The following is a 26339-nucleotide window of genomic DNA, read 5'->3' as shown; positions in this document are numbered from 1 at the left end:
AAACAGCTTATAAAACACACTAAATTATGTTTTTTGAAAATGCAGAAAGTTTTCTGTGTGGTTAGGTTTAGGGGATAGAATATAAAGTTTGTACAGTATAAAAACCATTATGTCTATGGAAAGTCCCCATAAAACATGGAAACCCAACGTACCCGTGTGTGTGTGTGTGTGTGTGCTTGCGTCCACTAGGAAATCACCCAGCGATTTGGGAGAGTTCCACGTGCATCCTTGTGAAATCAATCCTAACAGGGACCAGGAAGCAGACAAGAGCCTCTGAAGCAGCTTCTAAATTGCACAAAGCTGCCGCTCTGTCTGAGATGAATGTGAAATAGGAAAGGTAGAAGAAGCTTGGAGGAGTGTTATTGAATTGAGTATCAAGACATTTTTTAAATGAGAACTGAGGATGCAGAGAGGGACTCATGGCCTTCAGAATAAAAACAAGTTATATAAATTATTTTGAAAGGGAACGATTAGAAGGAAAAAATCATCTAAATGTTCTCTTTTAAGCTTTAGCACCAGGTCACTCTCAGAACTGAATAACAAACTACTTTATGACTGAAAAATAAAATCTACACAGGCTTAGAAGTGCAAAGGTTGGAACCACACACACACTGCCGGCCTTTCTCTTTTACATGCCAAGGCAATTTTCAGCCTCTGCACACATTCATCCTTTTTCTCCAGCTTTTCAATACATCGTCACATACAGAAAAAAAGACAACATGTGTACAAGGACACCTGCTGTGTGTAGTATCACGTTGTGACCTCCACAACGGTCTTGGTCATCCCTGGGTGGAATTCCCCATCCCATAAGTAATGCATTACTATCAGGCAAAATCAGAAAGGGAAAAAAATAGGTAAAAGTACTTTATTGGCATTATTGTTCTAGATACATTATTAATACTCAAACAGTATTGACAAAAATAGCCCTCAGCCACTCCCCAACCTCTGGCGGATGACAGCTCGCTCCTCCCCTGGTGGACGGTAGTGGGTCCTCCGGCGCCGGACAGATGGTCAGGCTACCCCCTTCTTTTCTCTATAAATTTTTTCTATGGGGGGGCGACAGATCCTCGGCGGCTGCTCCTGGGTTGGCTGGTAGTGGCAAGGACTCCAAGACAGCGCATACCTCCTCCTTTCCTGGGTTTCGGCACCAAGGTAACAAAGGGTTAAGTTTGGGAAATGAGGAGGCGGGAACCGGAGGAACAATCAAAATAATGTTTAATGACAAATTAAAACATAAAGACAAAACATAAACACAAACGTACAAACTGCAGCTGCATATGACTCTCTCTCTCTCTCTCTCTCTCTCTCTCTCTCTCTCTCTCTCTCTCTCTCTCTCTCTCTCCCGAACTCCCGCTGCATTTATTCCTCTCCTCAGTTGATTAGCCCTGTTGGGGCCTGGTGTGAATAGTCATGGCCCAGCCCCACCCTCCTCCTCAACACAGACAGTCAGACAGACAGATAGACAGATCTTCTCTATCACTGCAAATGCGACAAGCAACGCAAGTCCCCTTTCATTGCAAGATATTGTATGTGCCCATGCTACAGATTAACATCTGCACTAAATATGTAACATCTGGAGGCACAACACATAGAACTCACAAACAAAGCTTGTGATAATTTCTGCAAGATCCCTTAAACAGCTGAGTTGGCAGATCAGCTCAGAGAGTAAACAGATCATTTGAACCATACACCCATACTTCAAACAATTACACTTTCACAAGTAAAATGATGGTTAGTCAAACAGGTGCTGCAGACAAAGCTGATTACACCACGTATGTCCTACATGTCACGATCAGAGAACGTATCAAATCTGCATAAGAAAATGTACAGCAAAATCATACAAAAGCATATCATAGCAGTGTATGCAGTTTGTGCATAATATATAAAATATTATATGCTTCAGATCTCATGAAAGATGGAATATTGTGCAGTGTTACATCAACAGGTCTTTTGTGAGAATAAGCAAAGTGCTTACAAATAAAACGTCTTGGTTACTGATCTGTTCCCTGATGGATGGAACGAGACATTGTGTCGATGTACACTGTTGCACTTGTGTACATGGTAGTGTGACAATAAAGTGATTTGATTTGATTTGATGTAGTGATATTAGGGGTTTGATCTTGAGAGCCCCAATCACCTTTGCTTAAAATTGAAAAGGCCAATGAGAATTGCCAAGTAGAATTTGCATGCCACACTCTGCCCATACGGGTATAAAAGGAGATGGCGTGCACCACTCATTCAGATTTCTTCTTCTGAGACAAATGCATGCTTGTGTTCGTCCTCTCACCTTTTGCTTAAGCAGCAGGATTTTACAGAACATATCAGCAGACACCCTCACACGGTCGAGTGTTGTGTTTCCCCTGGGCGCTTCGGCAGCTGATTCCAATGGGTGCTAAAAGAGTATATTTCCTTCTAAAAGAACTTGCGCAAAAGCTTGCTGTCTTTTTAAAGATGTTCTTCCACGTTTATGCTACTGAATATGGCCTTTATCTCTCCCCTCCGGACAGACTTGGGACCTCAGCACAATATGCCCATCAGAAAGTTGAGGTCACGGCTCAATTCCTTCTTTATGAAGCAAGGAGCCCCAATCACCTTTGCATCAGTAACCAAGATGTTCCCTGTCTGTCACTCACTCGATGTTCTGTCAATGTAATGACAATAGGGGTTGCTATAGGAAACACTGCAGGCGCTGAACCACGTCACGAGGTACAAAAGAGTGGAAACATGCAAGCTGCTACGTGCCTCGCAGTGAGCACTCGGCCCCATTGTGACCTTCCAGCGAGTTTAGGTAAGGCGTCCCCCTAGTCCCGTTAAAGGGGGAAGGCAATTACCCAAGGAGGCTACAGCGGTAGCCTTACCTGATTTTTGCTGCAAAGGAATGTCCTGCCCAGCATCTACTAAAATAACACTGCAAAGTGCTCTACCCTCCACAGGAGGGAAGGGCACTTCGGAGACTAGGGCTGCAAATAACAATTATTTTGATAATCTATTAATCTAACGATTATTAGAACGATTATTTGATTACTGCAAAAATCATTAGCTCTTAAACGATTATTCAGCTTGTGGCCTGACTTAAAAGGTTGGATTAAATGTGCTTACTAACAATAAAGAGGATCATATTTTTTTTATATTTCTAATTACATTCACTGAATTAACAGGAAATAAATACTTTTTATTAAGTTTAATTCTGTAAAGAATTTCACGGCAAAAAATCCTATTGTTATCAAGAGTTTTCTCTTGTTTTCCTTTTAAAATAGTCTACAAAACAAAATACATTTACTTGAGAAGCAACATATAAGATATTTAGACTTGCTTTAAGAGAATGTATCTTAAATATAAGTGTTTTTTGTATACAAGTGTATTTTTTCACTTGGTTATAATACAGTGAGTGCAGTAAAGACGACATTTACATATATTCAATATCTATTCTCAAAAACAAGTATAAATATCTTATATGCTGCTTCCCAAGAGAATGCAGGATATTTAAAAATATTTGCATTTTTAATATTATATTCAACATTCTCAGAAAAAAAAAATTCTTCTGCAGTATAGCTGCTAAAAAAGTTGTTTAAAAGGAGTTTTAGATATGCATACTGGAAAACAATCAAAAACAAAAACAAATCAAAAACGTATTTTGTTGCTGCGTATAATGGGGCAAAGACTACTCTCTGTCACCTTTCTGTTCACTTTGTTCAATCCATCTTTAACTCACAAAAAACTCTCTCTTATTAATAAAACTGCAGACAGTGGGTACGGAAAGTATTCAGACCCCCTTAAATTTTTCACTCTTTGTTATATTGCAGCCATTTGCTAAAATCATTTAAGTTCATTTTTTTTCCTCATTATTGTACACACAGCACCCCATATTGACAGAAAAACACAGAATTGTTGACATTTTTGCACATTTATTAAAAAAGAAAAACTGAAATATCACATGGTCCTAAGTATTCAGACCCTTTGTTCAATATTTAGTAGAAGCACCCTTTTGATCTAATACAGCCATGAGTCTTTTTGGGAAAGATGAAACAAGTTATTCACATCTGGATTTGGGTATCCTCTGCCATTCCTCCTTGCAGAACCTCTCCAGTTCTGTCAGGTTGGATGGTAAACGTTGGTGGACAGCCATTTTCAGGTCTCTCCAGAGATGCTCAATTGGGTTTAAGTCAGGGCTCTGGCTGGGCCATTCAAGAACAGTCACGGAGTTGTTGTGAAGCCACTCCTTCGTTATTTTAGCGGTGTGCTTAGGGTCATTATCTTGTGGAAGGTGAACCTTCGGCCCAGTCTGAGGTCCAGAGCACTCTGGAGAAGGTTTTCATCCAGGAGATCCCTGTACTTGGCTGCATTCATCTTTCCCTCGATTGCAACCAGTCGTCCTGTCCCTGCAGCTGAAAAACACCCCCACAGCATGATGCTGCCACCACCATGCTTCACTGTTGAGACTGTATTGGACAGGTGATGAGCAGTGCCTGGGTCTCTCCACACATACCGCTTAGAATTAAGGCCAAAAAGTTCTATCTTGGTCTCATCAGACCAGAGAATCTTATTTATCACCATCTTGGAGTCCTTCAGGAGTTTTTTCATGTGTCTTGCACTGAGGAGAGGCTTCCGTCGGGCCACTCTGCCATAAAGCCCCGACTGGTGGATGGCTGTAGTGATGGTTGACTTACTACAACTTTCTCCCATCTCCCGACTGCATCTCTGGAGCTCAGCCACAGTGATCTCTGGGTTCTTCTTTACCTCTCTCACGAAGGCTCTTCTCCCCCGATAGCTCAGTTTGGCCGGACGGCAAGCTCTAGGAAGGGTTCTGGTCGTCCCAAACGTCTTCCATTTAAGGATTATGGAGGCCACTGTGCTCTTATGAACCTTAAGGGCAGCAGAAATTTTTTTGTAACCTTGGCCAGATCTGTGCCTTGCCACAATTCTGTCTCTGAGCTCTTCAGGCAGTTCCTTTGACCTCATGATTCTCATTTGCTCTGACATGCACTGTGAGCTGTAAGGTCTTATATAGACAGGTGTGTGGCTTTCCTAATCAAGTCCAATCAGTATAATCAAACACAGCTGGACTCAACTGAAGGTGTAGAACCATCTCAAGGATGATCAGGAGAAATGGACAGTACCTGAGTTAAATATATGAGTGTCACAGCAAAGGGTCTGAATACTTAGGACCATGTGATATTTCAGTTTTTCTTTTTTTATAAATGTGCAAAAATGTCAACAATTCTGTGTTTTTCTGTCAATATGGGGTGCTGTGTGTACAATAATGAGGAAAAAAAATGAACTTAAATGATTTTAGCAAATGGCTGCAATATAACAAAGAGTGAAAAATTTAAGGGGGTCTGAATACTTTCTGTACCCACTGTATTGCCAATTTTCTTCACGATAAGAAATGTACAGTGACACATATTATGATTCAATATTCGCGAGCCATCAAGTACTAATCTAGCTGCATTAAGAGTCCGCGCTCGAGGGACAAGCGTCCACGTGACAGAGAGTCCATCAGCCAAGTGCAGTTTCAATCTCTCCCCCTTAGATCAGGACGTTCCCACAACTCATAGAAGAGGCACTGACCACACAGTGAAATGCCAGATTTGTAGTTTGTAGTTATTTAAATAATCTGCTTCTGTATTATTTGAACTTTAATAAAGCTATAATGCATTAAATATAACTGCATTTATGATGTAACGCCTGGGTGTTTCCTTTAAAGAGCTCCGGCTCTGATTATTAATGAGTGTGCTTTTGAATTTACTTATTTGTTTTTCTGTATAATTCATACTTTGGGATCTACATCAGCTGAAGCTCTTTAGAAAGTTTATAGTGTGTCTGTACTGTGAGCTGTGTAATTCTTCCTCTCTTCAGTCTTGCACAAACTCCAGTGCTGCTCTCGTGCACCATCATTGCAGTTGAAAGTGATCTCATGTTACGTTAAACGAGATCAAACAACTATACGACAACAAAATGTTTTTTCAACAATTGTTGCCGATAATGTCGACTAATCATTTCAGCTCTAACGGAGACCACATCCTACCTTCTTTAGGGAGGTTGTCATGTGGAGAATACCTCACATGGACTTACCAACGGGGAAGATCACATACAGAATGATACCGCCTGGAGGACCCTATGTACTAACAGGGTACACAGCAAAAGTGGCAGAGCGAGGCTCTGATGAGGGGAAACACAGGGTTCACCAAAGGGGAAACTTGAACAGTGGAAATGTGTCACACTGAATTATCCAGAGGTGAATAACCACGTATAGAACACTGAGCCCAGTACACGGACTCACCTGAAAAAAAGTACTGGGCCTAGTGACATAACTCCTCCGCCGAGTTTGTCACCGAACAGTGCTTAAGAATTAAAGAGGCCTCCAGGGTTTACTGGATACGGGGTACTGATGTGGGCAAAAGGTGCACATTATCACCTTTGAAAAAGGGGAAAGCCGCAATGCAAGCGGAACACCAAAGGAGGTATTAAGAGGATTCTTGAGAGGTAAACAGGTCTACATGCGCCTCCCCGGACCTCTCCAAAACCAGCTGGACTAAGTAGGGGTGGAGTACCCACTCCCTGTGGAGAGTTACCTGCTGTGAGACCATGTCCGCTGCATGGTTGAAGACTCTCGGAAGGTGAGTGGCTAGCAGAGACCTCAACATATGCTCACTCCAAAGGAGGAGGCGTCAGGGGAGTTGCGACATGCGACGTGAGGGTACACGGTTTATGTACACTATGGTTGCTGTGTTACTCTTCTGCCAGTTGACCTGCAGCCCAAGTCGATCGAGGTGCTGAAGAACAAGACTTCCTTGGCTTCATGCATCTCAGCAAGGCTGAGCAACAGGTGCCACTCTTGGACAACAAGAGTGGACATCGTCCAGCCCAGGGCGTGCGCCATCAAGGGTATTCAGGGTGGACAAGCCCACGAAGCGTGTACGGGGCATAAAAAGGTACCTTCCAAGACTTTGTTAGCTCCTCGTGCACTTCTGGGAATAAAGGCACCAGGGCGGGGCATGGCCGTGAGTCGTTATCCATCTGTGAATGCTAAGGACAGGATGTAGTGTTCCAATTAGCCTGATATTCGCAGCTGCCCAGGCAAGCACGGCTGCCATCTCTTCGTCTGCATCCAACAGCAGAAGCCCAGATTCTGATTCTGCAACCCAAAGCTCATCCTCGTCGCAAGCCGTGAACGACATATTAAATCGTCCGCTGAGGCGCTTCCGGCGGAAACGCTCCCATGTTCACATTCAGATCGTCTCTGGTGCTTGCCGACCCAGCCGGCTGAGCATCAGCACAGGGCGGACAAGGTTGGGGAGCAGCCACGTTGGCTCCTTGCTTCATAAAGAAGGAAGTGAGCTGCGACCACAACGTTCTGATGACCATGTTCTCGCAATGAGAACATGTCCCTTCCACGAAAGCTGCCCCGGTGCGCTAAGGCCCCAAGTCTGTCCAGAGGGGAGAGATAACGGCCACATCAAGTAGCGCAAACACATAAGGACATTTACAAAAAGATGCCAAGCTTTTGCGCAAGCTCTTTTAGAAGGAAATATACTCCCCGAAATTATACGCACCCACGGACTCATCTGCCGAAGCACCCAGGGGAAACCCAACACTCGACCGTGCGAGGGTGTCTGCTGATATGTGCCATAAAATCCAGCAGCATAAGCAAAAGGTGAGAGGACGAACACAAGCATTCATTTGGCTCCGAAGAGTGGTGCATACCGTCTCTTTTTATACCCGTACATCTGGGGAGGAGAGTGGCACGCAAATTCCACTCACCAATTTTCATTGGCCTTTTCTATTTTAAGCAAATGTGATTGGGTCGTATAAGATCGACCCCTAGTGTCACTACATCGACACAACGTCGAGTGAGTGACAGACAGAGAACAAAGGTTTTAATGTCTCTAATCAATAGAAAAAAAGGCAAACTGGTATACAACGGGTTCAATGCATCTGTTGATGGCAAATAGAGCCCTTTCAACCAAATTCAAATGAATTCAGATGAAGACCTTCTCAACCAGATACAAATCAGCGAAAAACATGCAGCCAGCATTACTCACGTGCTGTGGTGTACTGTATGAAGAATGTATAATTGGATGGCTTAACACAAAATCAATTACTCTAATACTAAAGCAGCTTACATAAATCAACGTCCAACAGTGTAACGTGTATTTGTATTCAGGGATGGTAGAGAAACCTGTCTGTTTGCTGGTATACAGTAAAGTGGAAAGCAATTGATTATCAATAAGGACTCTGAAATAAGGACAAATGCTGACTTAGGAGACTATTCCTCATTGCTCTTTTGGTCATGCTTCTTATTTAGAGGACATTCAAATTAAATCTCAGATTTTCAAGGTTTATTGATGGTTACTTCACCAATTTGGTGCTTAATGTGCTGGATTAAAACAGAGTAACTTTGATCCACAAATGCATCCGTAAGCTACTTGCATTGACTGAAATTGCCCACTGAAGTGATTACAAATGCAAAAAGACAATCTATTGATCCTGTGTTTGTTCTTTGACCTAAACAGAGTCTTAATTAACAATCCTCTCTTTCCTGTCTATAAAACCGACTCTTATGCACAGAGAATTGAGGAGAAAGTGAGGGGAGATCGATTCAGTCTGCTGATAATTTGCATTATACCATTATGCAAGAGATTTTTCCAAAGGCATTAGCGTAAAGGCAAATGTCTATTTATAGCAATTAACATTGAAGCTGTCAGTTCTGCATAATGCACAAAGCGGTGGTGACATTCGCTGACCTTACTGTGTAACTGTATGCTTCTACCAGTGACCAGTGCTAAGTTTAGCCCAGGAAGAAATGGGCAAGAGGCAGGAATGGAAACATAGTCCATCTTGATTAGACATCTTAGGGTCTGTTGAACTTGTATTTGTATCCGTTTGTGTGCTAGAAGGATATCTTTGACCATTTCACACATATCACTCTTTTTTCAGTGTTTCACACAGTAGCCGTACATTTTTAGATATTAGCCCCTTTCACACATGCAACCGGGTAAATTGCAGTAAAAATGCTGGATCCATTTTGCAACCATTCACACATCTTCAAAATGACATTAAATTCTGACATGCAGTTACTTTTTTAGCGTTTGAAAAATTACCACTTCTAAAATATAAACAGAATTAAAAAATACTAGGCATCACACACTTAGTGACCATGTAAATGGCTGCAGACAGAAACTGGGCATCACACACCAAATGACTGAGGATCACTTCGAAACACACACCCCCATTCTAGGAGACATGTCAAATGTAAACAAACATGGATGTTTGCGAGTGCTGCCATTGACTTGTTTGCCATCTCCATTTGTTTGTGGTCCAGTTTCATGGTGTGGTCCGCACACAGTCAATTTCCATTGGCTACTCACTGTAGAACTTTAGATTGGAGTTGTTGAGCATCATACACTATGATATCTACAGTTGGATTGAATATTTTTTATATTCTCAGACTAAATGGAAAAAATCACTTTGTGTCCAATTTGATGATATTTTTTGACTTCAGAGCAACTGAATCATCTCTGTCTCAAGTCAGCGTGTCCTGACCTCGTACGTGCTAAGACTTTTAATCTTTCAACTCTGTTCACAAAAAGCATTACAACTGATCTTTTCAGGTACATTTTAAACTTCTCATTAAAGAAAATAGCCAGTGTTAAATTTACCAGTATTTTCGAATGGGTCGTGTTAGAACACGACCTTGTAGCACTGTCTACTACAAGGACGACAGGAAGCAAGACTTCAGGACACGGTAAGCCTTTTTAATTCCCCTTTTTAGTGACAATAGTATTCACAATATTCTCTGCACTCGAACGCTGAGTTCGTTGTCGGTCTCTCTCTCTATGCTCTGTGGCTGCCGGCTTTTTATCCGCTCTCCTCGCTCTACTGCAATTAGAGACAGGTGTTAGACATGATTTAGCTCAGGTGTGAGCGCCCTTACCGCTTTTCTCTCCCGGACGGGCGCTTGACCACGCCCCGCTGCCACATACCCCCACCGCCCGACTCAGGCCGGGCGTCATCCGCCTGCCTACCACTCCCCATTTCTGGAGAGGAAGTCGGCGGCAGCCATCTGCACCCCGGTCTGTGGACCACCTTGAACTTAAACGGCTGGAGGGCCAGATACCAACGGGTGATCCGGGCGTTAGTATCCTTCATGCGGTGGAGCCACTGCAGTGGGGCATGATCCGAGCAGAGGGTGAAGGCCCGCCCCAGCAGGTAGTACCGAGGGTGAGGACCGCCCACTTGATGGCCAGACACTCCTTCTCCACGGTGCTGTACTTAGTCTCCCTTAAGGAGAGTTTCCGGCTAATGTACAGCACCGGGCTCCTCTCCCTCCACCAGCTCGCGAGTACGGCCCCCAGCCCTCTGTCTGAAGCGTCCGTCTGCAATACAAAGGGAGAGAGAAGTCAGGTGCATGCAAAAGCGGCCCCCACAAAGTGCAGCTTTAATCTGCGTAACGCCTGTTGGCACTGCTCTGACCATTGGACCGGATCTGGAGCCCCTTTTTAGTGAGGTCAGTCAGCGGGCTGGTGACGTCCGAATAATTAGGCACAAATCTTCTGTAATAGCCAGCCAGCCCCAGGAACTGCCTCACCCCTTTTTGGTCTTAGGTCTAGGGCAAGTCGCAATCACCGCGGTCTTATCAATTTGGGGACGCACCTGGCCATGACCCAAGTGGAACCCCAGATACCGTACCTCCACACGCTCAACCGCGCACTTCTTGGGGTTTGCTGTGAGCCCGCCCGCCGCAGCGATCTCAGGACGGCCCTCAGATGTTGCATGTGCCGCTGCCAATCATTGCTGTAAATGATAATATCATCTAAATAGGCAGCGGCGTACGCGGTGTGCGGTCTGAGGATCCGATCCATGAGTCGCTGAAGCGTGGCTGGTGCCCGAACAAACCGAAAGGAAGCGTCACAAATTGGTGTAATCCAAACGGCGTAGTGAAGGCTGTTTTCTCACGGGACATTGGTGTCAAGGGGATCTGCCAATAACCCTTCGTTAAATCCAAGGTCGAATAAAATCGAGCAGTACCTAACCGATCGAGCAGTTCATCAACACGGGGCATTGGGTACGCGTCATATTTAGACACCGCGTTGACTTTTCTGTGATCCACACAGAATCGAACAGACCCATCACTCTTGGGAACAAGAACAACCGGGCTGGACCAATCACTGTGGGATTCCTCTATTACGCCCATATCAAGCATCGCATCTAATTCTTCCCGTACTATTTTCTTTTTATGTTCGGATGGCGATAGAGCGGCAACGCACCACAGCGCCCGGCTCGGTCTCGATGTGGTGCTGTATGATGTTTGTGCGGCCCGGTAGAGGGAAAACACGTCCGCAAATTCTTTTTGTAATTCAGAAACCTCTGTGAGCTGCCGCGGTGAGAGTTGGTCTCCACAAGGAACCGGAGTGTTGAGATTGTAGTTTTGTTTATCTCCGGTCCGAGCTCCGCCCTCTCGGAACTACCGTGGCCAGCGTCACAGAGGCCGCATCCTCCTCCATAATTTCAGGAGGTTGAGGTGATAAATTTGGCTGCGCCCCTCTATCGGTACGTCTAACCTCATAATCGAGATCCCCACTCGTCGTGTGACCTCAAAGGGTCCTTGCCACTTGGCGAGTAATTTAGAGCTTCGATGTTGGGAGTAATACTGAGTACCTTATCTCCGGTGCAAATTCCGTAGCCGAGCACCCCTGTCATACAGCCGGCGTTGGCGTTCTTGAGCTTGGAGCAAATTCTCCTGTGTTAGTTGCCCCAGTGTGTGGAGTTTTGCTCTAAGATCGAGAACGAACTGAATTTCATTTTTACTGTTAGAAGGTCCCTCCTCCCACGCCGCGGATGACGTCAAGGACACCGCGGGCGTCGCCCGTACAGCAGCTCAAGCGGGGAGAACCCGGTGGAGGCTTGCGGGACCTCTCGTACTGCAAACAACAGGGGTCTAGCCACTTATCCCAATTCCTAAGCGTCATCGTGTATGCAATTCTACGAATCATGTTCTTGAGCGTTTTATTAAATCGTTCCACTAGGCCATCTGTCTGAGGATGGTAAGCGCTAGTGCTTGAATCGATTTGATGCCCAAGAGCTCGTAAAGTTCGCGAAGTGTTCGTGACATAAAAGTCGTGCCTTGATCGGTGAGGATTTCTTTCGGAATCCCCACCGGGAGATTATCTTGAAGAGTGCCCCTGCAACACTACGTGCGGAGATGTTGCTCAGAGGCACTGCTTCGGATATCGCGTCGCGTAATCCACTAGGACTAACACGAGCGATGTCCGCGTGCTGACCGTTCTAATGGCCCGGCGAGGTCCATCCCAATTCTTTCGAAGGGGACCTCGATTAACGGTAGAGGGCGCAATGGCGCTTTTGGGGTGGCGGTGGGTTTACCAGCTGACATTCACGGCACGCCGCACACCACCTGCGGACGTCACCGCCAATGCCCGGCCAATAGAAGCGGGCTATTAGGCGGAGAAGTGTTTTCCGTTCCCCTAGGTGACCGGCCATGGGATTATAGTGAGCCGCCTGGAAAACCATTTCCGCGGCTCCGTGGAATCAATAATTGCGTTACTTCCTCCTTTGTTTGGGCGTCCTGCGTCACCCTGTATAGCGATCTTTAATAAGCGAAAAATCACGGATATGAAACGGCGACACCCGGCGGAGTTGTTGACCATCGATTACTCTCACTTGGTCAAAAGCGTGCTTAAGGGTTTCATCTCGCGACTGCTCCAAGGGAAGTCCCCTCCGGGAATTCCGGAGAGGAGGAGCGACAACCTCGCGCCTTCCACGTCATTCGAGCAGCCGAGGACGGCCCGGCTCCGCCTCCCGCCAAAGCATCGCACATCACACATCCCTTTATTTCCATGCAGGACCCATCCGCACAAACCCCTCCAATAATTTTCTAAAATTCGGCCAATCAGTACCCAAGATTAGCGGATGGGTGAGGCGGGAACTAACCGCTGCCTCCACACTATGTCTTTCTCCCGAATTTGATCGCCAGAGTCACCACGGGATACTTGTGAATATCCCCATGCACACACCTCACCCTCACCAGTTTAGCTGAGCCCAGAGCCCCGGGTTGAACCAAGTGTTGGTGGATGGTGGTCTGGTTACAGCCGGTATCCAACAAAGCTTGGTATGTACCCCCCTGGATTCTTACCGGAATCCAGTACGCTCCAGCCCGATCGGGGGCAGTCTGCTGAACATCGGAGACCCGCACCACTGCCCCTATTTCCATCAGCGGACACTGATCCCGGAAGTGGTCCGGTCTCCGCACCTCCAGCAGACCGGCCCAGGCGCCGCGGCCGCACCGTGCTGGCGGGTGCCCCCACCTGAGGAGGAGAGCGGCTGAAGGACGGGGAAGGGCTAGGCGGGTGTTCCCAAGGCCGGGAAGCTGGTCTCACAAACGCTCCTCGCCTGCGGGGGGCAGGAACGGACCCTGGGGAGAGAGCAGAGCGAGAGGGAAGAGGGGAGGGAAAAAAACAGGGGAAGACACAGGGAAGGGGAGACAGAGAGAGGGGCTCATCCGCCCTGGGAATCGCCGCCATGTGGTCCTCCGCGAGTCGGACGGCTTCCTCCAGCGACGCCGGGCGGTGGCACTGGACCCACTCCGCCGTCTTCGGGGCAAGCGCTGGACAAACTGCTCCAGTACCACCTGATCGACTAGCTCCTCGGCGTCGCGGTCCCGCGCGAGCAGCCACCTCCGACAGGCATCACGGAGCCGCTGGGCTGAACGCAAACGGGCGGTCGGATTTATCGAGCTTCAAGGCACGGAAGAGCTGGCGACTTTCTTCCGGACTCCGACCAACCCGTTGCAAAATGGCTCTCCTCAGATCGGGATAAGCCAGGAGGCTTGTTGCCGGCAGCTGTTGCGCCGCGAGCTGTGCTTCCCGGACAAGAGTGGGACTAGACGGGCTGCCCACTGGTCTTGGGGCCACCCCAAATTTCCGCCGAGCGTTCAAACAGATCGATGAACGCCTCTGGATCATCTGCCGGCCCCATCTTCTGTAACGCGGGTGGGGGCAATGTGGCGCGGGTGTCCGGCGTCGCGGCTGCGGCTGGAGCGGCCTCCTGGCTGAGGAGGCTCCGGATGGCGTGCCGGTCCTCTGCTTGAGCCCGCATGATCTCGAAGAACCGACGATCCTGGTCTTGCCGGAGCTCAAGCAGGGATTGTTGGTGGCTCTGATGGAGTGTAGCGAGGGACTGGAGGACTTCCGCCAGCTGGGAGGACTCTATGGGGCGATTCTGTTCCATCCTTTGGCAAAACAGGTGTTCCTAATAATCTTCCCGGGTTTCGGCACCAGTGTAGCACTGTCTACTACAAGGACGACAGGAAGCAAGACTTCAGGACACGGTAAGCCTTTTTAATTCCCCTTTTTAGTGACAATAGTATTCACAATATTCTCTGCACTCGAACGCTGAGTTCGTTGTCGGTCTCTCTCTCTATGCTCTGTGGCTGCCGGCTTTTTATCCGCTCTCCTCGCTCTACTGCAATTAGAGACAGGTGTTAGACATGATTTAGCTCAGGTGTGAGCGCCCTTACCGCTTTTCTCTCCCGGACGGGCGCTTGACCACGCCCCCGCTGCCACAGACCTCTAAACTGAAAATTGCAGTTCATTTTCTGGAAAAGGCTGTATGCGTGTAAGTAACTATTGAAGGAAATCTGTCTTGGATTCTCCACCAATATATGTAGGAAATCAGTCAAGCATTCTCCACCAATATATGAAGTATTATAATAAAGATCTATTTAGAAACCTGATTCTCCAGCATTAAACATAAGACCTCAGACAGGACTTGCCTTTAAAATAAATAGGGGAGTTAGTGCTGCTTGAACTTACAGTATGTCCATGTTATTCAACCTTACATGTAATTATGTAAAGAATTACATTGAAAAGACTCCCGGGAGTCTTGGTCAGAGTTCGCCAGCAAGGGTCTTGCCTCTTACTGAAAGCGCCGCATTGGCCGAACAGGGCATGGTTCTCGGGGTAAATGTCTCTCCTCGACGTCTCGCCTTAGGCGATTCCGGACAGGAGGGACCTTCTGTCTCAGGCGCAGGGGACAATATTTCATCCCCGGCCCGAGCCGTGGAACCTTCATGTTTGGCCCCTGAAGGGTACCAACTGAGGGACACTGGGCTATCAAGACCACTTTAAGTGCTAGGGCTACATCTACTAGAATAAGTTACGCCAATAAATGGGGTGTCTTTGAAAGATGGTGCAGTGCACATAATGCTGATCCAGTTAACTGCCAGATTGCTTTGAGTTTACATGGCCACTCTATCGGCTTACCACACCATGACTGACGAGGTGCCGTTGGGGAGACATCCTCTGCTCGCTCACGTCATTCGTGGAGCCATGCGACTTAGACCTCCTGCTAGGACCAGGATCCCTTCATGGGACTTAGCAATAGTCCTTGAGGGTCTGGTTGAGACCCCCTTCGAACCTATAGAGACAGTGTCTGATAAACTTCTGACACTAAAGATGTTTTTTTCTTATTGCAATTACTTCTCTAAAAATAATTGGGGATCTACAGGCTCTGTCTGTCTTGCCAGCCTGTTTAGATTTTGCCCCAGGAATGGCTAAAGAAATTTTTCATCCACATCCTGACTACCTGCCTACGGTTCCTTTCTCGAATGTACATCCGGTCACTCTCGAATCCTTCTGCTCCCCGCCGTTTACAATGCCGGAGCAGGAAAGACTTCACGGACTTTGTCCAGTCTGTGCCCTTCAGACTTATGTCCACCGCACAAGTCAGTGGCGTAATTCAGGGCAACTATTCATTTGCCATGGGGTCCGCAACAGAGGGTCGACCGACACCAAGCAGACCCCTGTTCCCTGATAAAAAAGATGATGCGCCTCATTGCCACACTGGGATGCCCCAGGACTATTCTTCAGACAAAATACCTGACGATGCACCTGTGACGCATCTATTTATAGCCCTGCTACAGGGGCATCCAATGATGTCACCAGAAGAGGCTATAAATTCTGGTCAATTTCATTGACGTGTTGCACACATATTCACAGCTGGTCACACCTAAATTTGTTCCCAAAGCGCTAAATTAGCGCAGCATCTCGTTCCGCTTTTATCAGGGAACAGGGGTTACAGTTAAGTAAACTGAGACGTTATGTTGCGTTGTGTTGATGTCCTTGGGTTGGGTTCAGGGAGGTCTTCGTTGAGTCTTGAAGTTCCGATGAACTGAAGATGAGTGTCGATTTTGGCAAAAATCAATTATGCATGCTGGATTGATGATAGAAAGACCAACAGAGTCCTGGAGACGGTGGAAGGAGGAGTTTGCAACTTCTACATTCTAGATATTTCGCAGACTTAGAAACGAGGATACCCACGAGGGACCTCGTGGTCTCAAGGGAGTTTCCCTTGGAAACTATCATAATATTTATATGCAAACTTGTCTTGCTGGAACTTTTCCGGAGAGGAGAAGAACACTGTTGTTTGAGGCAGGGAGATTTTGAGTTGAGTTTTGCCACATCCCTAAGGTGTCTTGAGCAAATCATAAGAGTCTTTTGCTATGTCACAAGGTCACCTGTTTCCTTCCCTTTTCAAAAGTGATTTATGAGCATTGTTCTCAAATCTTCCCAGTCTCTCGATCGAAATAGCGCAATGTTCAATCCTGCATTTTTTATCATGATAAAGAAAAGAGTGGCATCAATTAACTTATCATTAAAGTTATGGCCATGAATTATGGATCTCAAAGACACAAAATATAATATATTTTGTGGCTGACAAGTTACAAAATATGAGCAATAAATTATTACAGATAAAACATTTCAACTTTGTCATTACATTCTGTATATTCCCTGGGAATTCAACATGAGACTTTGGCATTGTTCTACCATTTGAGCCACTGCAGTTCAGTAAATTTCTCTTCCCAAAATGTTGCCTAACCCTGGTATATCAACACAGCAAGCAACAGAACTTTGCTGTTCTGCAAGGCTCCACACGGGCCCAGAATGTTGCAATTCTCTTACTCAAACCATTTCACAAAAGCGGACTAATCCAAAAACAATGGCGGTCTAATCTGCACAAAACAGCGATTCTGAGGTAAGACAAAACAGCGAGCTGGGTGAGAGATTCTAAGCTGCCGTACAGCAGAACTAATCCTGAGATTTGATACAGAGATGGGAAAGACTGATAAACATCCACAGCTAATGAGAATACAAAAACCTCCATCTCATCCACCACCCTGTGTGTCTGTATGCTTCAGAGCCAGACAGTCAAAGAGAGAAAACAGGTGTAAAGAGACAAAACACAATTACTGAGAGAGAGGGGACTACGGTTTGAGTCAGAAAGGGCAAACATGTACCTTGAAATGGGCTCCAACAAGTTCTTCATTCTTAGACAGATTGTTTCCCTCTACCTTTGACATCACTTTCTGGAGAAAAACAAATAACTAGATAAACACAGAAATACGATTCAAAGTGGAATACAGCTGCAGCAAATGTGTTGATCCATCTCAGGCTGAGCGTGGCAACCTGCCTGTGGTTGATTGGAAGAATGGCAGCAGTCCATTACTGAGGCTAATGAGAGAGTGAAAGAAATCAGCTTGTGCATAAGCCCATCCAACATACTGTCAATCCAGTCATGTCCACCAATAGCATGAAAGAGGCAGGGTTAGTTGTGCAGACAGCGACCACATACTGTACAATCCAGTTCCATACTCTTATGGAACGAGCAGTCTCATCACTGTCATGACTGCTATGTTGCTCGGACCTGCACACAAGAATTTCACCTACTGTTGCACTTGTGTACATGGTAGTGTGACAATAAAGTGATTTGATTTGATTTTGATTTTTGATTAAGACACAAAAACCTACATGTTCACCTACCGCAACTGAAAATGGGATTGTTTAGCATCAGGACACTACTGAGCATAGAGAGCTTTGGAAGCCATTACTAACAGGTTGAATGGTGCAATATAAATGATAAACAGCCATTTCAGATCTAACACATTTCTAAGACATTATTTATGCTCTGAGTATACTTCTGTATTTCAGTACTATGACTATACAGAAAAAAACAAAACACTCTCATTTAAGTTCATACTTTTACCCTGCTAAAAAGACCAGCTCAGACCAGCATGACGTTAAGTGGCCCATGCTGATTTATGCTGGTCTAGCTGGTGGACCACAATTAAGGAAGTCTAATATACATATATAGTTATCCTTTAGCATTCCTATTCATCTCAATGGCAGTAGCTCAGCTGACACATTAATTTTAATTTCCATGCAGGCCCAGGCTGGTTTATGTTCATTAGTGCTGGTCTACATGGTGTACCAAAATGCCCATGCTGTTAAAAAATGGTGAAGCTGGCCATCCTTTATAGTATTTATGTTGAAACTGGTTGACCAAGAAAGTCTTGCTGGTTAAGCTAGTTAAGCTACCTGGTGAAGTCACCAGCACACCAGTAGCCCATGCTGGGGATTAGAATCCAAAACATAACATTGCTTGTGACCATCCAGACATAGAACTTGTGTAGAGTACCAAAGGTTCTCTTTGGCAGGATAATTCAGACTCGGAGAGAAAGAATGCAAGAAAGAATGCTCTTCAGGACACACACAAAGGAGGAAATTGTATCTCTAAGTATTGTAGAGTGACTTCTTATGGTCTATTCAGCCATGCATGGTGAGACTAGAGTGTAAAGCATATTCCCCAAAGAGAGAGTCTTCAAAGCAGATTCACACACACAAATGGCCCTAAGCTCACAGGAGCTCAATAGTATTACAGTTCACCCAGACTAAGAAAGACCCTGAGCACTACCGATTGGGAGACAAGTTAGTCCTCGATGGCCAGGGTCGAATGAAATACCTGTAATAACAGCCTGTGAGGTACAAGATACTCATGGTTTAATATGCAAGTAAACTTGTATCGATACAGTGCCTGTTTATTGCTTTTAAAAGACTGTCACATAATTTACATGAATGGTTAGTCTATTCTGCAGTATTTAATGGTTGTTTGCTTGTACAGAAACATAAATCACTGATTTATTTATTTAGTGTCCACAGCAGCCCACAATATGCCATAAACAACATCTAATCTAAGATTCCACAATGTTAGCATTGCGTTTATAGCTGTCAGCATAAATTAATTTTGTTTGTTGTTTGTAACTAAGCATTGCATGTGAGTGGTGTTTAGCTCCAAAGAACACAATGTAATCACTGCATGTTCTAAACAAGTCTGATTGTCTGGGCTACTTGTCAGGCATACAGAATGTAATCGGAACATTTAGGTAGATTTTTTTTTTTTTTACTTTGGGTTCTATAATTTCAAAGGTAATTAACTCTAAGGAAAAAAATATCTTATTTATACTAAAGTTTAAATAAGTACTTCTTGCAAAAAGAAGAATTGGTATGATATCCTTTTCTATATTCACTTTTGTTGGAGACTTTGGAGTCCCTGGCATGGTTTGCCAATATTTTTTCTTAGCAATTTTGTTCTTAAACTAGCTTCTCTCATGCATTTATAAAAGGCAAAGGAGAGCCATGGCGGAAGTCAAGATTTTCCCTTTAAATGTGCACTTAGTATTTTTTTTTCCTCTTTAAAAAGATTGTATTCCTTTAGAGCTGTAAAAATTGAAGTTTTAACGCACTCGTTTTATTTAAAATGTATAACATGCAAATTTTTTTTAATCGTGACAAATGCATTTACCAAAAAATTAATTTTTTTGAATTCCATTTTTTTTTATTTTAAAGGGCTTAAGAAGATTAATGCACATTGCAATGAATATGCAACCTATGGGGACTAGTTATTTTATTTAGCAAAGTTCCAACTTAGACTTTAATGTTACCTGAATTGTTGCTATTTTAGTGCATTTCTATCTTTATACTGTGGAAGGCTTTGTTTGAAAAAGTTTAAAACGTTTTATTGTTTCATATTTTTTTCTTTCATAAAAAGTAAACATGTATTTTCAGAGGGAAAAAGTATATATAGAGTCAAATTTCAGCACTTTCAAAATTGGTTTAAAATCACGATTAAATATGAAAAATATGTTTTAAACATACCCTCTCACATGAGACTCCAGTTATGTCCTGAACCTTATAAAAGCTTTATTTTAAATGGAGAATGTCCCATCATGGGACTGAGGCAGGTTAGAATCACATGACCAGCTGAATTCTATTCGCTTAGTCTCAGTAACATCCTGTTCTTTGACACTTTTACTCATGGCTGACTGTGAATAGTAAATATCTTTAATGATATCTGAAACTGAGAACTTGACACAAGATGACACAAATAACCTTAACAAAAAAAAGTATTTTGAATCGTATGTTTAAAACATATTTTTTGTATCCATTAACAACACTTGGAATATGACGCACGGTCAAATGGATTTATGATACTATTGGGACATTTTAAAGCATTTTACTCACTTTAGAGTTACTATCAACTTCCAGTGTACTGAAATCAGTAACAAGGACATCCTTTAAAATTCTTAATTTTGTGTTCTGCAAAAGAAAGTCATATGGGATTTCAATGGCATGAGGGTTAGTAAATGTTGACAGAATCTTTATTTTTGTGTGAACTAATCTGTTCAAATAAAAATGTATATTCAAATTATATTAAATGTTACCGTCTCTATGAGGGGTCTGCAGCTCTTTTTAATATAAATTGAGAAAAGCAGATCATATAATTAAAAAGTGCTTCTTTACTTCAATAGCAGGGGAATAATGCAAGGTCTATGAGTAAACTATAGTTTACTACATGTACAGTGGGGTCCAAAAGTCTGGGATGAATATCTGGGATTAAAAATCTAATTTAAACCTAGAAGTACACAAAAGATTTTCAAAAGTGGTAAACAAAGAAATTTTAACACAAATATGAAGAATACATAACTGATCAGATTTAAGAAAAGTTGACTGAATGTTGTCATTAAATAAAAGGTGGACATCCCATATAATAAAAAATTCAAGTACATTATTCAATTCAGCTTTTGACATATATTTTTATTCTGATAATATTGTACAATATTGTATTTAATTGAAAAACTGAATGCCTCCACTGAATGTTTTATTAACTTCCAAATAATACAGAATGCAGGACTCAGTGAGCATTTCACACACACACACACATACACACACACACACACACACACACACACACACACACACACACACACACACACACACACACACACAATAGTTTTCTTCATTTGAATGATCTTCCTGTCTCCTTTTCTTTGCATAAGCTGTGGCTCAGGTTAGCATTCTGTTATGTCCCTCTTTCTATTTGATGGCTGCAAGACGGGGGGGTTCAGGGACTTTTTTATTTAACGTAAATAAAACACCTGGAAGGTATGGTCAACTCTCTGCTTTACATGTGTGCACCAATGTGATGAGACCCATGCACACAAGGCCCCATGTACAGTATCCATGCGTGTTTGTGAATATAGAACAAGGCTGCTAATTCTCCTAAGACTAAAACTGGGCTTCTTTCATGCTAAGCATACATTCTCACAGATTCTCTTGCTGATGAGATCAGTTTAGACCAGCATGAAATTATATGTAGCTTCAGGCTATTTTATGCTGGTTAGTGCTGCTCAAGGGTCAGGGTTTGGAAGATTAGCACTGATAAATGCCATAAACATCATTCTAGTGGCAAAAAGCATCTTTCTCCATTGTCAAAAGTAGAAGTGTATTCTGAGCAAATACATTTTTGTGCAAGTAACATATGGATTGCAAATAGTTCATTATATTGTCATAGATGTTTTGCCAGTGGCTGAGTATTTTTGGAGGGCTTCAAAATGTGTGAAATGGATTTATATGTGTACTGACAATAGACAGTCCCTACTTAAGGGCTTGATACTGTGCATATTCTTGTGAAGCCATCAGCCATTTACCTTTGAAATTATATAATTTTCTAGCTGCACCAGAGTAAATAGTCATATTACATTACGAATCACGTGATGGGCTCAAATACTTCTGTGCTCGGAGCTGGGTGCAAATATGGCAAAATATGTTGGTAAAAAAAACATACTTGCCTTTTTGGCAAGGCTGCAGTCTACTTCATCACCCACAACATATACAGTTGTTCTCTCCTCAGTGCACTCTAATGGTCAACCTGTAGCACAATCCAATCCCACCCCACAGCCCCTTTGTACTTTTATGACAGCAAACTATAGAAATATTAGAAGATTTTGCTGCTTCTGTTCAACCATTAAACGCACAAACACACATACTGTACAACATCACCAAAAACCCTTATTCACTTACCAGTCACCCTGAAAAAAAGGGAAAAAAAACAAAGAGAAGAAAAGTTGCAAAAATAGAAGGTAAAAATATCTGCCAGTGAGAATATCTGCACAGCAAATGGGGCAGTGGAGAACTGTGGACACACAGGAACTGCCAGAAGAGCTTTTATCCTAAGTCACTTAGCAAATGTTCCTTAAGAGGCTGCAGAGAATTGGCCTAAAATATTAATGCAAGCCAGATGAAGGTGTGTGTGCATTTTGTAGGATCCGAACAGAAGCATTAGCATCACAGGCCTCTGTGTATTTCAAGATCTGACTACCCTGATAGCACACATACATCTCTGAGCATTTCATATGGAAAGCAACACATTCTAATTAGCATCTGTTAAATGGAGTTCTAAACAAAGGTCCGGGAGGAGCTTGTCAAGCTAGTCCTGTCAATCATCAGCACATATAAGCACCTGTGACGATTCTTACAGCATCCCTCAACCACCCCTGCTCCTCATTGATTAATAACCTTAACTAACTTTAGTTAAATAGTCTTGAAGTCGGGGGAACTTAGAACTCGAGCAGAGCTGCATGCTCAAGCCCCTCATGCTCGAGTCCCTCCTTTACAAACACAAGCCAAATTTGTTTACCATTAACAATATATTTTCCACTTTGGTGTCTAGGTTTACATGCAAAATCATGAAACATATTAAAAAGATCAGATTTACAAACATTCTAAATCATACGTGTCTCAAAGACAATACAGACTTATTGCAGATGAGCAAACAACCTCTTCCAGACAGGGCCGTAGCTAGTGGAATGAAAAGTGGTAACAATTCTAGGGGCCCAAAGGTCCAGGGGGGCCCCACAAAAAATTCTAAACTGTATTTGTTTAATAGAAAAGGGGCCCAGAGCAATGTACAGTCAGGGGGCCCAGATTACCTTACTATGGCCCTGCTTCCAGATGTAAACACACACATTAAATATTCATCTGGGTGATGTATGTGTGGTATCAGAGGAACACCTTAAAAGTCATTATGCACAATTCGGAAGCCACTCTAAAACCTTCTAAACAGAGCAATCTACCCAACTGGCCAGGCTTGGAGACAAGCTAAACATATTAGGCTGGCTTAACCTGTTTGTTTGTTTGGTGTTACATTTTGTTATAGTATACATACTATAAATGTAAAGGAAATGTTATTCCAGATGGTTAAACTGGATATAACTATTCATTCAGACACAGAAAGAGACAATATTGGAAAGCAATTTCAAATGTTACTATCTTGAAAAGATTAGGACATTGTAAAAGGTAAGTGATAATGGCCTCAGTACTCTTTATTCCCTTCAGTAGCTAAGCTGTCGATGGTTGAAAATATAAATGTAAGAAAAACAAGATAATTAACGGTCAGAAACATTTAGCCATGAGCCACTTGACTTGACTTTCTAACCGACTAATGCAGGAAATTGTGACTTACGAGGAATCATTTAAATAAAATTGCATGTTTGCCCAGAAAAATTAAATTAAATTAAATGAAATAAAATAAAACAATAATAATGATCAGCCGAAAAACACAAGACTCACATATTCATATTAGTATTCCTGTTTGAGCAACAGTTATTAAGAGTCATTAATAAAGCAGTCTCAAAATTTTTACAGCTAAGTTTGCAGTATACTTTAATTTTAAACAAATTATTATATAGCATATCTCTGAATTTCAGTTCAGTCACATATAAGGTTGAAGATAGTTTGGCTTTTGACAGTGACCCGAATATTTATAAAATTGGGTTATAAAAAATAAATATTAATAATAAAACAAAACAAAAAACAACATTCAGAAGCCAATGAAAAATTAATAAATAACTAAATAATTATACATATATTTATATTTCATTTAGGATTGAAAATTGAAAATGGTTCACTTTAATAAAAAATTTACTGTTCTACTCAATATGTGTGTTTGCTGTGCATTTGTATGCTTAGAGTATAGTGATGTGTTAGCTTAGCAACAAACAAATGTCTACTGAAAACAGCTGCAAGTCGAGTCATCTGCGCAGAGCACAATTGGTGGAGTGTTCTTAATCTGTCACATGAGGTTCTATGATGTAAGGATGCTGCATTAGAAGACAGCTGCCTAGTGTATAGACAGCAGGCAATGAGGCAGCACACTAGGTTTTAGAGCAGATATAACAATTTAACAAATGTGAACTGTAGCACAACTCTCAGGAAGGACATATATTGTAAGGATCTTGAGTCAAATTGAGCAAGGATCCTGCATTTTGTGTCTCAGAATCAGTTGTTAATGGCCCTAAATGCTCACTTCAATAGAGAAGGTCAAATTTGGTGGCAGCATCCTGGAGTTTAAATGACATTTTTTGATGGTGAGAAGAGGGAGGAATGGGACTGGGAAATCCTGTTAACCAGATTTAAAAAAAACAACAATTCCTCAGGAACTTAACAATCAAACAGCATGCAGAAATGACAGTACAATCAGTCAAACCTAAACATTTACACACACACACAAGCATCACAAAATGTGTATAACACCATTTGATTATGTGAATCTTGATGTAAGTGAAGAGATAAAGACACATAAGGAACATAGTGTAAGATATGCAAGCACTCCAATGTATTTCAATAATCAAATGAGGGATACACGAGAATACATACACTCACCTAAAGGATTATTAGGAACACCATACTAATACTGTGTTTGACCCCCTTTCGCCTTCAGAACTGCCTTAATTCTACGTGGCATTGATTCAACAAAGTGCTGAAAGCATTCTTTAGAAATGTTGGCCCATATTGATATGATAGCATCTTGCAGTTGATGGAGATTTGTGGGATGCACATCCAGGGCACGAAGCTCCCGTTCCACCACATCCCAAAGATGCTCTATTGGGTTGAGATCTGGTGACTGCGGGGGCCATTTTAGTACAGTGAACTCATTGTCATGTTCAAGAAACCAATTTGAAATGATTCGAGCTTTGTGACAAGGTGCATTATCCTGCTGGAAGTAGCCATCAGAGGATGGGTACATGGTGGCCATAAAGGGATGGACATGGTCAGAAACAATGCTCAGGTAGGCCGTGGCATTTAAACGATGCCCAATTGGCACTAAGGGGCCTAAAGTGTGCCAAGAAAACATCCCCCACACCACCACCACCAGCCTGCACAGTGGTAACAAGGCATGATGGATCCATGTTCTCATTCTGTTTATGCCAAATTCTGACTCTACCATCTGAATGTCTCAACAGAAATCGAGACTCATCAGACCAGGCAACATTTTTCCAGTCTTCAACTGTCCAATTTTGGTGAGCTCTTGCAAATTGTAGCCTCTTTTTCCTATTTGTAGTGGAGATGAGTGGTACCCGGTGGGGTCTTCTGCTGTTATAGCCCATCCGCCTCAAGGTTGTGCGTGTTGTGGCTTCACAAATGCTTTTCTGCATACCTCGGTTGTAACGAGTGGTAATTTCAGGCAAAGTTGCTCTTCTATCAGCTTGAATCAGTCGGCCCATTCTCCGCTGACCTCTAGCATCAACAAGGAATTTTCGCCCACAGGACTGCCGCATACTGGATGTTTTTCCCTTTTCACACCATTCTTTGTAAACCCTAGAAATGGTTGTGCATGAAAATCCCAGTAACTGAGCAGATTGTGAAATACTCAGACCGGCCCGTCTGGCACCAACAACCATGCCACGCTCAAAATTGCTTAAATCACCTTTCTTTCCCATTCTGAAATTCAGTTTGGAGTTCAGGAGATTGTCTTGACCAGGACCACACCCCTAAATGCATTGAAGCAACTGCCATGTGATTGGTTGATTAGATAATTGCATTAATGAGAAATTGAACAGGTGTTCCTAATAATCCTTTAGGTGAGTGTACATGCCTGATGTAGGAACAGTAAGTGAGCTTGGAATTAAATGAAACTGTCCTTATTCTACATCATTATTATGTAAGGAAATTTATAATGGAATTAGTCACATTCGACAATCATTATAAGAAAGATAAATGAAAAATAACTAGATTATTTAATAATACAACATCTCGAATTAATTTGAATTAGCTTTAATAAGGGAATTATGATTACTTCACTTGACTTATTGAAAATAATTTCACACATATTTAGATATAGATTTGAAGCGAAATCTTTTAAAAAACAGG

General features: G+C 43.1%; 1 protein-coding gene across 1 annotated transcript in view; it reads right to left on the bottom strand.

Annotated features, from left to right (window-relative positions):
* Positions 1-26339, bottom strand: part of LOC127620393 (CUB and sushi domain-containing protein 2-like) — a 441823-nt gene that overhangs the window by 320423 nt on the left and 95061 nt on the right. Inside the window, exon 4 of the mRNA XM_052093618.1 lies at positions 17349-17359. Within this exon, the coding sequence (XP_051949578.1) occupies positions 17349-17359 (11 nt within the window). The remainder of the gene's footprint in view (positions 1-17348; positions 17360-26339) is intronic.

The sequence above is a fragment of the Xyrauchen texanus genome, chromosome 26 (genome assembly GCF_025860055.1).
Source record: "Xyrauchen texanus isolate HMW12.3.18 chromosome 26, RBS_HiC_50CHRs, whole genome shotgun sequence".
NCBI classification, from domain to species: domain Eukaryota; kingdom Metazoa; phylum Chordata; class Actinopteri; order Cypriniformes; family Catostomidae; genus Xyrauchen; species Xyrauchen texanus.
This window is presented reverse-complemented; position numbering and strand designations above follow the sequence as displayed.